The 12,114-nt window shown below is 31.4% G+C and overlaps 1 protein-coding gene across 1 annotated transcript; it reads left to right on the top strand.

Annotated features, from left to right (window-relative positions):
- Positions 1 to 680: 680 nt before the first annotated feature.
- On the top strand, positions 681 to 11,734 carry LOC130443707 (uncharacterized). The gene is made up of 7 exons (XM_056778463.1): positions 681 to 700; positions 5,713 to 5,851; positions 6,208 to 6,306; positions 6,384 to 6,592; positions 6,651 to 6,830; positions 10,945 to 11,026; positions 11,146 to 11,734. Exons 1-7 carry the CDS (start codon positions 686 to 688, stop codon positions 11,316 to 11,318), a joined length of 897 nt encoding a protein of 298 aa, XP_056634441.1. The 5' UTR covers positions 681 to 685; the 3' UTR covers positions 11,319 to 11,734.
- The last annotated feature ends 380 nt before the right edge of the window (positions 11,735 to 12,114 follow it).

Genomic DNA, 12,114 nt, shown 5'->3' with positions numbered 1-12,114 from the left:
ACATTTGACCGTTCTATATAGATCTAACGGTGATTTCTGACTGTTTTCAAAAAATTAATGACTAGAAAATGATTTCTATCGAGCAAAGAGGCAAAAAGAAACCATGGAAGTGTATTCTGACTTTAGAAATGGAACTCATAGAGTAGATCATTGTTGAAATAGTTCAAGGGATGCGAAATCTATGAAATATATTTCAAATACAAAACTTAGTTGAAGAGAAATAAATTTTTGTGAATTGCATATAATATTTTAGATGCAATGATACAAAATTTGTGGCATCTAAATATTTATTTGAATTCAATGAAAATTATCTGGAAATAAACTTTGAAAATGATAAATTTTACTTACAAAAAATTAAATACGAATAAATTCATGAGCGAATAGGAATAAATTAAAGTTTAATGTTGTTTGGAATCCATACAATTATCTACTGAAAGAATTATTTTCCTATCGCGTTCTCAATAAAAACATTAAAAGGGTAAAACACTGTTACCTCTTTCGCATCCACTGTTTTGAACCAAATTAGTCCTTATCGTAAATTAGTAAAAGTAATTTTTCTTATTGGTAAAGTGAAGGTAAAAGCCGGTGTGAATCTTCATGAAATCTAGTGGGAGAAAAACGTATTTAAATCAATTGGGATGTACATTCTGCATCATATGTTCATTTTAGTTAGTGATTTTACATCATGAGACCATTTGTGGTACGTACAAATTTTTTTTTGATATACACAGAAAGTGATAGTGAGTGAAACTTATTGGATACTTTATTTATTCGACAGATTTCGTGATAAAAATTTTTGATTTACATCAAATTCATTTCGAAACATAGGAAATTGTAAACTATGATAAAACTATTTTTTCAAACGATATTTTCATATAATATAATAATTTAAAATATTTTTTTTTCAGTAGAAAAATTATCAAACATTTAGAAACTATAAAAAATTGAAAATTATTTTTGTGAATGATAAATAATTATAAAAATTATTAATTTATTGAAAAATAATTATTTCCACTTTTATTACTGTAATATAAATAAGAAAAAAATTATGAAAACTATAGGAAAACCTACGAATAAATTTTTTATCTCAAAAACTCGAGAACAATTTTCCTTCACTATTTTTCGAATCAAATTATGTATTTTCATCTTACGTACTTAATCCTGATGCTTTTCTACCTTTTCAGGTATAAGTATTTGAGTTAAGTCATTCCTTAACCTCCTTTTTTACATCTGTTTCTTCTGATTTATTTCCTGTCATCATTTTCTTCGTTTTCCCCTGTCATTTCTCTATTGTCATAACCTGGTCAATTCGAATTTTCTCTCCTAATGTTGTCGTATCTTCTCGAATGCTTTTTCGAGATCTATAAAGCAAAGACGTTTCTTTCCGTTTTCTGATTGCTTTTTTGGTTTCAAACTAACAAAATGTTGTTATACTGTTATAGAAGTTGTTAACAATGAAGAAAATAATGGGAACAAGTACAAACAGGTTTATAAGATGCATTATTTTCTAGTATTTCCAATTTTTATAAAATTCTATGTTAAAAATTTTATTTTTTTCAAGTGGAATGGTGCAAAAATAGAAAAATAACAAAAAAATTTGATTCTAACGATAAAGTTAGCAAAATGTATAAATTTTATGACTTTCGAGTGATTTTGTCCAATTTTGAGCTAATTCTTTTCAATAATTTGATTTTTAAAGCTTTTTATATTAGATGATTGTTTTATAACCTAAAACATATCGTTTAAATGAGGCTTAGCTTAGTTTGAAAAGTATAATGGTAACAGGGTAATCGAATATCTTGAGCTCCAGATTCAATTAGAAAAAAATCCTAAAAGTTGCGATTACAACTACAATGTATTCCGTATCTTCAATAATATCTAGATTAAGCTGTCTACATACCTCAAAAACGGTACATAAATTTCAAGAAAAAAACCTTCGTGGTATTGCAAAAAAGAAAGGTATAGAGGAAATTATGAGGAAAAGAGATTTCCCAAAAATCGTCATTTTGAACGAATTATTTGCAGAATTCACTTTAAAACACAAAGACACATTTTTGAGCAAAGCTTTTCTGCAGATTACAATCGAATAAATAAAAAAAAGGATACAAGAAAGACACCGAGGAAGCTATAAGGGAAAAAGATTTCCCAAAAATCGTCATTTTGAACGATTGATTTGCAGAATTCACTTTGAAAATCAAAGATACATTTTTGAGCAGAGCTTTTCTGCAGTTCACAATCGAATAAATAAAAAAAAGGATACAAGAAAGACACCGAGGAAGCTATAAGGAAAATAGATTTCTCAAAATACAAGAAAGACATCGAGGAAGCTATAAGGGAAAGAGATTTCCCAAAAATCGTCATTTTGAACGAATGATTTGCAGAATTCACTTTGAAAATCAAAGATACATTTTTGAGCAAAGCTTTTCTGCAGTTTACAATCGAATAAATAGAAAAAAGGATACAAGAAAGACACCGACGAAGCTATAAGGGAAAGAGATTTCCCAAAAATCGTCATTTTGAACGAATGATTTGCAGAATTCACTTTAAAAATCAAAGACACACTTTTGAGCAGAGCTTTTCTACAGTTTACAATCGAATAAATAGAAAAAATGATACAAGAAAGACGCCGAGGAAGCTATAAGGGAAAAAGATTTCCCAAAAATCGTCATTTTGAACGATTGATTTGCAGAATTCACTTTAAAAATCAAAGACACATTTTTGAACAGAGCTTTTCTGCAGTTCACAATCGAATAAATAAAAAAAAGGATACAAGAAAGACACCGAGGAAGCTATAAGGGAAAGAGATTTCCCAAAAATCGTCATTTTGAACGAATGATTTGCAGAATTCACTTTGAAAATCAAAGATACATTTTTGAGCAGAGCTTTTCTGCAGTTTACAATCGAATAAATAAAAAAAAGGATACAAGAAAGACACCGAGGAAGCTATAAGGAAAAGAGATTTCCCAAAATACAAGAAAGACATCGAGGAAGCTATAAGGGAAAGAGATTTCCCAAAAATCGTCATTTTGAACGAATGATTTGCAGAATTCACTTTAAAAATCAAAGACACATTTTTGAACAGAGCTTTTCTGCAGTTCACAATCGAATAAATAAAAAAAAGGATACAAGAAAGACACCGAGGAAGCTATAAGGGAAAGAGATTTCCCAAAAATCGTCATTTTGAACGAATGATTTGCAGAATTCACTTTGAAAATCAAAGATACATTTTTGAGCAGAGCTTTTCTGCAGTTTACAATCGAATAAATAAAAAAAAGGATACAAGAAAGACACCGAGGAAGCTATAAGGAAAAGAGATTTCCCAAAATACAAGAAAGACATCGAGGAAGCTATAAGGGAAAGAGATTTCCCAAAAATCGTCATTTTGAACGAATGATTTGCAGAATTCACTTTAAAAATCAAAGACACATTTTTGAGCAGAGCTTTTCTGCAGATTACAATCGAATAAATAGAAAAAATGATACAAGAAAGACACCGAGGAAGCTACAAGGGAAAGAGATTTCCCAAAAATCGTCATTTTGAACGATTGATTTGCAGAATTCACATTAAAAATCAAAGACACATTTTTGAGCAGAGCTTTTCTGCAGTTTACAATCGAATAAATAGAAAAAAGGATACAAGAAAGACACCGAGGAAGCTATAAGAAAAAGAGATTTCCCAAAATACAAGAAAGACATCGAGGAAGCTATAAGGGAAAGAGATTTCCCAAAAATCGTCATTTTGAACGAATGATTTGCAGAATTCACTTTGAAAATCAAAGATACATTTTTGAGCAAAGCTTTTCTGCAGTTTACAATCGAATAAATAGAAAAAAGGATACAAGAAAGACACCGACGAAGCTATAAGGGAAAGAGATTTCCCAAAAATCGTCATTTTGAACGAATGATTTGCAGAATTCACTTTAAAAATCAAAGACACACTTTTGAGCAGAGCTTTTCTGCAGTTTACAATCGAATAAATAGAAAAAAGGATACAAGAAAGACACCGAGGAAGCTATAAGAAAAAGAGATTTCCCAAAATACAAGAAAGACATCGAGGAAGCTATAAGGGAAAGAGATTTCCCAAAAATCGTCATTTTGAACGAATGATTTGCAGAATTCACTTTGAAAATCAAAGATACATTTTTGAGCAGAGCTTTTCTGCAGTTTACAATCGAATAAATAAAAAAAAGGATACAAGAAAGACACCGAGGAAGCTATAAGAAAAAGAGATTTCCCAAAATACAAGAAAGACATCGAGGAAGCTATAAGGGAAAGAGATTTCCCAAAAATCGTCATTTTGAACGATTGATTTGCAGAATTCACTTTAAAAATCAAAGACACATTTTTGAGCAGAGCTTTTCTGCAGTTTACAATCGAATAAATAAAAAAAAGGATAGAAGAAAGACACCGAGGAAGCTATAAGGAAAAAAGATTTCCCAAAATCGTCATTTTGAACGAATGATTTGCAGAATTCACTTTAAAAACCAAAGACACATTTAATAGCAGATTACAATCTACAAATAATGAAAAGATATCTTACAGTAAACGAAATGCTAGCAAAAGTTGATCATCTAAACCTGCCTCAATCATTATTGTTGATTGATGATTTTTTTTTATATCATTATAAACGCAACTTTCTTATAACTGTACTCACATAAATTTTTGTTTATCTTTCTATTCAACATATGTGTTTTTTATTTAACAATAAATGTAGGTGAAGATGAATCAGAAATAAACATTCGCGAATTTCATTGCTGTCCCACATTTTCGAAATAAAATCTCACGTAAATCAAATCTATTGTCAGTATATATAAAATTGAAATTCATTGCTCCAATTAAATAGAAATTCCTTGTTTATTTTGTGAATTTTTCCATTTAGCAATATTTATTATATTATGTGTAAAATTATTTATTTATATTTTATTTGAGACTTTCACAACCTGATTAAGATAATTTTATATTATGAAGTATATCAAAAAATTTCATCTTTGTTACAAATTATAATAACATTAAATTACATCGTCTATTATTTATTAATTACTATAATTTTGTGTACTAAGACAAAAATATGAAGTAACGGATAATTTAACAATAATTAATAGTCCTGCAGCAGGATCATTTGGTATATGGAACTATACCGGATTTTAATTTAATCTCTTCAGGAATATCGTACGTTTTTGATTTTAAGACCTAGATATTTAAGAAAGTTGGATTTGTGGACAAAGAAATAACCCTCAGGTCAATAATTTGTCATGATTGACTGGTCTATTTAGAATGGTTTTTGCAGGATTTCATGCTATACCACAAGGTTTGAATCAGCAGATGATCTGAATTATTCGACGTCCATTTTACAACCAAAATTTCGTTACCTGTTAACCATTTTTAGCCGTATGTCTTAAATTCAAGAGAAACAGCAATTGAACTGATTTTGAACTGAATAACCATAGAAATTAGACCATATTGTTTTGTAACTTAAATTTTTTACACAATATTGAGTTGGACCATAATATGCAGCAGTACAACCGGTCATCTTTGAGATCAGACTTCTCTGGAATATTTTTGGAGTTGAAATATCAAATAAATTAATTTTTCTAAAAAATACGTCAAAAAATTGTGCTATATTATCGAATACAGATTTAAAAAAATGTATCTAAAGGGATAGGAGTGGAAATATCAAATAAATGATATTTTTTTAATTTATTTTTATTTACAGTTATTGTCCACCTTAGTGGCATTGGCCAGTGCCAGACCTGAGGCCGGTTACAGCTACAGCCCCCCTTCTAGCTCTTACGGAGCTCCATCTGGTGGCGGTGGAGGCTTTGGAGGTGGACTAGGGGGCGGACACGGAGGAGGTAAATTATAAACCACCTGATTTTTAAAGTTTACTTAAAGTTATTTATATTTCTAGTCAAATTTTTGAATTCGACTTTCTAAATATTTCTAAAATAGTCGTTTCGAACTTTGAGTAATGAAATCATTGACCATGTTGTTTGTTTATGTTTTACGGGAACAAAAGCAAGTCAAAGGGTACCAAATCAAGACTGTATGGTGGATGAAATCGATATTTTCTTCTTCTCGAAGAACTTTTATTGAATTTGGTTCATTTTGATTTATATCTGGATCATATGGATATTTAAAACAGTCAGGGCTAAAAATATAAATATCGCAACCCTCGTAAATCACATTATAATATAAAACTATGTTGAAGGACTTGGAGGAGGTTTCGGAGGTAGCAGTGGAGGAGGAGGTGGATTCGGTGGTGGCGGATTCGGAGGAGGTAGTGGATTCGGAGGCGGATCTGGAGGAGGTAATTTTTCTCAATTAATCTATATAATTATCATGAATATAAGTAAAAAACAATGGATTTAATACTTATTTTATTAGGTTTTGGAGGTGGATTCGGTGGTGGAATCGGAGGAGGCGGTGGTAGCGGATTCGGCGGTGGATTCGGAGGTGGATTCGGAGGTGGTACTACTACCATCCAAAAACACATTTACGTACATGTACCACCACCAGAACCTGAAGAATTCAGACCACAAAGACCTATCTCTGTTGGACAAGCTCAAAAACACTACAAAATCATCTTCATCAAGGTGAATTTGTTGGAATTTCAATTTGAATCATATTAATAATGTTTCTATTTTATTCTAGGCACCAAGTGCACCTGCTCCAACTGCTCCAGTAATTCCAGTCCAACCACAAAACGAAGAAAAGACTTTGGTCTATGTTTTGGTTAAGAAACCAGAAGAAGCTCCAGAAATTACCATCCCAACTGCAGCACCAACTCAACCCAGCAAACCAGAAGTATACTTCATCAGATACAAGACACAAGTAAGTTTATTCATATTTTTGATATTTATTTAGATATAATTAATATATATAATATTATTTTGCATCAAGTACTTCAAATTTTAAACGAAAATAGTTAATTTTTCATTTACGTTTACATTCTTTTATGATCTATTAGGAGAAAATTAATGACGTTATTGACAATGTTGATACAAAGAATGTAGAAGCAACTTCTTCATTAGCAGTGTCAATAAAATCGAATCGACCTACAATAAACATTTTCATCTTTTCTACGTATGACCCAGGTAGCGATGAAGACCGTGACCCATACCTATCAAATAATCTTGTGCATTCACCTTCGAGATAAGTATCGAAGAGAAACTCGTTTAAGTTCACTCTCGACTAGTTCTTTTCACTTATATTGAATGCAAATACGATAAGTAATAATAGATCTCATTAGAATTTTTCGAATGACATGGATTTGCGTTTCAAATATAGATAAGATAGGTAACAAACCCGAAAAGAAAAGATATCGAATATTAGATGAAGAGAACAGGGGGAAAAAAAGGAAGTTAACGACGATCAGACATGTTAAAGTGAATGCTGATGGATGTAGAAGGATGAGGACTCTCATATAGATCTATAGACTATCTCAATGCTAGTTAGCTTTTCGTTGTTGTGTTCCTGGTAAATAAAGTCAGATGTTTGGATCAAGATTCACAGAGCTGCACACAACGATGATTTGAATTACTAAAACGAAAAATGGAATCAATAAATCTGTAGATATTACAGATGTTGCTTCCCTGAGGTTTCATTTCATGCAAAAATGCTTCAAATTCTTATTCAAAACGAGTTGGAAGAAATTCGATTTGGAGAAAATTACACAGCGTCTTAATCTTCAAGTTTTTTTTATAAAAAATCATCAAATTTCATGAGACTCATGAAAAAATTACGCTTGGCAATGCCGCAACTGTATGTCATCAGTATGTCATCAATTTTTATATTCACTAAATCATGGATTTTCGTTAGATCTAGGATAAAATTTTGCATTCAGCAACACTGAAATCTCTACACGTCTTAATCTCTACTTTTTTTGTGTTTTTTTATTATATAAAAAAAGAAATTTCTCTAGAACTAGAGACAAATTACATTTGGCAACAGATTAAGGGAACTTGACGTTAAAAATTGGTAAGAGCTCGAAGAAAACTGTGCTTAGCAACACCTCACTATGTTTTCGTATAACCAACATTCAAATTTCACGAAATTCAGAAAAAAATTACGCTTGACAGTACCGCAAGTATGCGTTTCTGTAAAAAAAGATAACTAAATATTGGATAAAAAGTATATTTGACAACATAAATCTTCATGTTCACCAGTTTATCGATTTTTGTTAGATCTGGGATAAAAATTTACATTCGGCAACACTGCCATTTCTACTTTTCTGTGAAATACGTCGAAATTTCCCAGATTTAGAGACAATTACGCTACATAAAGTTTTTATCTTTACTTTTTTTGTAAAAATCACGAAATTTCATTAAAACTAGAAAAAAACTATAACTTTAGTAAACATGACGGTAAAAGTTGGCAAACGATTGAGTAAAATTTGTTTGGCGACACCTCAATATGCTTCTGTGCAACAAATCATCAAATTACATAGAACCCAAAAAATTATTATCTTGGTAATACCGCAACTGCACTTTTCGGTATAAAATGTCCTCAAAGCTGACGAAATATTGGATAAAAAGTATATTAGACAACATGTCAATTTTCATGTTTACCAAATTATCAATTTTAATAAAGTCTGAGAGAAAAATATACGTTTAGCAACACTGTAATTTCTGTGTACACAATGTCATCAACATTATGTAGAAAAAACTACGTAAATATCCACGATTTGTATCGCAAATTATCAAATTCCTCTAGATTAGGTTTCATTTTATGCAAAAATGCTTCCAATTCTTATTCAAAACGAATTGGATGAAATTGAATGCTTGGTCATCATCCAGCAACCTTGGAACCCAACGTACTTTGAGAAGCCCAATTTTTTAATTATTGAATAAATACATTCGTAGTTCAAACCGGAATTTAAAGCATTCTGAATGTAGTTTACCATGAAAGAGTAGCTTCCTCGAACTAGACAAGCAATCTGAGGTAAATTTGCGATTAGAAAACATCTTCACATTCATCAGGATAAGAGCCCCAATACACAAAAATAACCTTAACTATCTTCATCTTATTCAAATATGTTATTAAACTACAACTTTCCTGATTGCTTAAATTATTTATTTGTACAGATTCATATTTTTTGAGGCTGTATTGACATCCGCCTCCTTTTGTGGTAATTCCTTTCTTTGCATATTGAAATTTTGAAGAAACTTCGTTTTTAATTTTATATTCTAATAGATTTCAGTATATAATTTATGCAGATGTTGCGATTTCTTTATTAAAATTATCTCCTTCATATTATTTTTATAACTATCTTTTTGGTATAATTAGAATTCACAAAATTTTATATTAGTCATCCCAGTCGTCTGTTTAATACTTATATATACAAGGTGAAAGTAAACACTTTCTCACGTACGTTTACCGTCTACCTACGATTGTTTATATCGAGAATTCTCCGCAGATCTTCACGCGGAAGCCAGAGGTCACGGAAGGAATGAAAGTAGTCAGCGACTGGGTTGTTTATTTTAGGTCAAGTCGCGTGCATATTTTTGATTTATTCATGAGAAAAAACATTCGAAATATATATATATATATATATATATATATATATATATATATAACGTAAATTTAATCTCCTTCAAGAGCAAAACAATCATTCCAACGGTTCTATAACTTTTAGATGTCGTGCTTGTAGAAGGATTTGTCTTTTGCTTCATAATAAGATTCAGTATAAGCAATTACCTCTTCATTTGAGCTGAATTTCTTCCTGACGACCATTTTTTTTAAGTCATTGAATAGCTAGCGGTCAGATCTGGACTATACGGTGGTTGAGGAAGCAATTCGAAGGGTAATTCGTTCAATTTAAACATCGTTGTCATAGACTTGTGAATCCGCGCATTGTCTTGGTGGTTTTTTCGATATATGAGGCCGTTTTTTTGCATTTTCGCATCCAATAACTCTATGTAATATTCCCTATTGATTGTTTTTCCTTTTGGAGATAGTTTTGATCCATGTTTCATCCATTGTCACATATCGATGCAAAAGATATGATTTATTAAGTGTGACCATGTCCAAACACTACTCTGAATCATCAACGCGTTGTTTTTGATCGACTGTAAGTAAACGCGGCACCCACAGCTTTCTCATGGTCAAATGTTCATGCATAATTGTAAATACATTGCCTTCTGGTGTCTTTATGGCCTCAACTATCTCAACTTACGATTAGATATAACCAATTCGTGGACTTTCTTTGATATTTTCTGGAGTAACCACTTCAATTGGACTACCAGAACATTCACCATCATCGTTGTCTGTACGACAGTATTTTTTATTTTCAACAAAAAGCAATGAGAGAGTTATGTTGTAAAGAATGTTTGCTATTCGAAAAATAGAAAACAAATATATAGGGTGTTTTATAAATAATATAATAATGTATTCTAAAGTTCAGCTAGCATTGATTAAACCATTATTTGGGATTGGATGTAAAACATTGTCGCTTTGCATTGTCAACATCTTCTTGGGATTCAATAATTTCACCATAGATCTGAATAAATAGTAATCTGACGGTGCAGGGTGCGGATTAAATGCTGGATATAGTAGAAGTTCGATACCACCAGTCTTGTTGTAAAAGAATCTGCTTTAAGTAATTAAATATGGATATTTCTCTGATAAAACTTTCGAATCAAATGTCTAGTATATACATCGGCGTTGACAGTTCCATTATCTGAAATAGTTTCACTAAACTACTGATTTTCCATGTTGGAATTGTTTAGATAAATTAATATTTCATCACAATCAACAATTCGTGTAATAAAACGATCATCCTTCAGCAGGACAAAAAGCTGTTACACACCTACACCTTTTTGTACAAATCGAATTTTTTTGGAGGCATTTCTTCATCTTCATCATCATTTTCAAAATTCTCTCATGTCTTTTTTCAAAATTTTCTTGAGAAAAATTAGTTTTTAATGATCTCTATTTGTGTTTACAGAAAGCAGCAGGAGGTGGTTCTGGATTCGGAGGTGGTATTGGCGGTGGCATCGGAGGTGGAATCGGAGGAGGAATTGGAGGAGGTAAATATAAATTTTTATCATAAATTGACTACTGAAAAATAAAAATCCTCATAGGACGAATTCAGTAATTGCGTCCACGTTCCCATAGATTCAATCGTAATAATTACGAATTGTTTCAGGTGATGGACTCGGAGGAGGTATCGGAGGTGGTATCGGCGGAGGAATCGGCGGTGGTATTGGAGGAGGTTCCGGAGGTGGACATGGAGGTGGAATCGGAGGAGGTATCGGAGGCGGATCAGGTGGTGGCGTATCGTCAAGCTACGGTCCACCTGGTAAATCCGGACCGTACTAATTATCATACTAAGATACCTCTGCAACGGTTGACGATGTCCAATCGTTGCAACATAGTTTATTACAAATCATTCCTGTATTTGAAATCAAATGTTGACGTGTAGTTAAGAAGACTGATGCTGTCAAAGCTGAACATCCACCCCCCCACAAACGGCAAACGGTCTTCGAACTACTATGCAGAAAATCGTGGAATGGAATGATCTTTTAATAAACTATAGGTTTTACTCAAAAAAAATGAATGGTGATGCTGGTACGTTTGCGTTTCGTTTCAAAAATTCCAATTCATATTTTTTTTGAATTTGGTTTTTGAACGAACTGCTGACGCTATTTTTTCAATTTGTTTTATGGGACAGGTTGATTTTATGGGACTGATTTTGTTAAAGTTTTAAAATCCTTACAAAAAGTTTTAAATGTTCGCCGTATTATTTCAAAGAATTTTGTAACTTTAATGGAAATGGTTCCGTTTTGTAAATACGTGCAATATAAATATGTTATATATATATATTTTATATATTTTGTATATTTTTTTATGAATACGGTGACAAATAAATGTATTTTTTTAATAATTTTACATGTTTATTTATTACAACACATATTCTTTCCATACACAGGGTTATGTACAATAAAACAGAAAGGGTGTCAAAGAAAGAAAAAGAAAAACTTGCTAAAGCCTAAAAAATTACTGAATTACACTATAAAGAAATATAAAACAAAATTAGGAATCAACATGAATGAAAAAAAAACTAGAATAGAGGGAGAGAGAGAAATGCTTTATTTAAAAAAAATTGTTCACAATT

This window comes from Diorhabda sublineata, chromosome 1 (assembly GCF_026230105.1).
Source record: "Diorhabda sublineata isolate icDioSubl1.1 chromosome 1, icDioSubl1.1, whole genome shotgun sequence".
Classification (NCBI taxonomy): domain Eukaryota; kingdom Metazoa; phylum Arthropoda; class Insecta; order Coleoptera; family Chrysomelidae; genus Diorhabda; species Diorhabda sublineata.
This window is presented reverse-complemented; position numbering and strand designations above follow the sequence as displayed.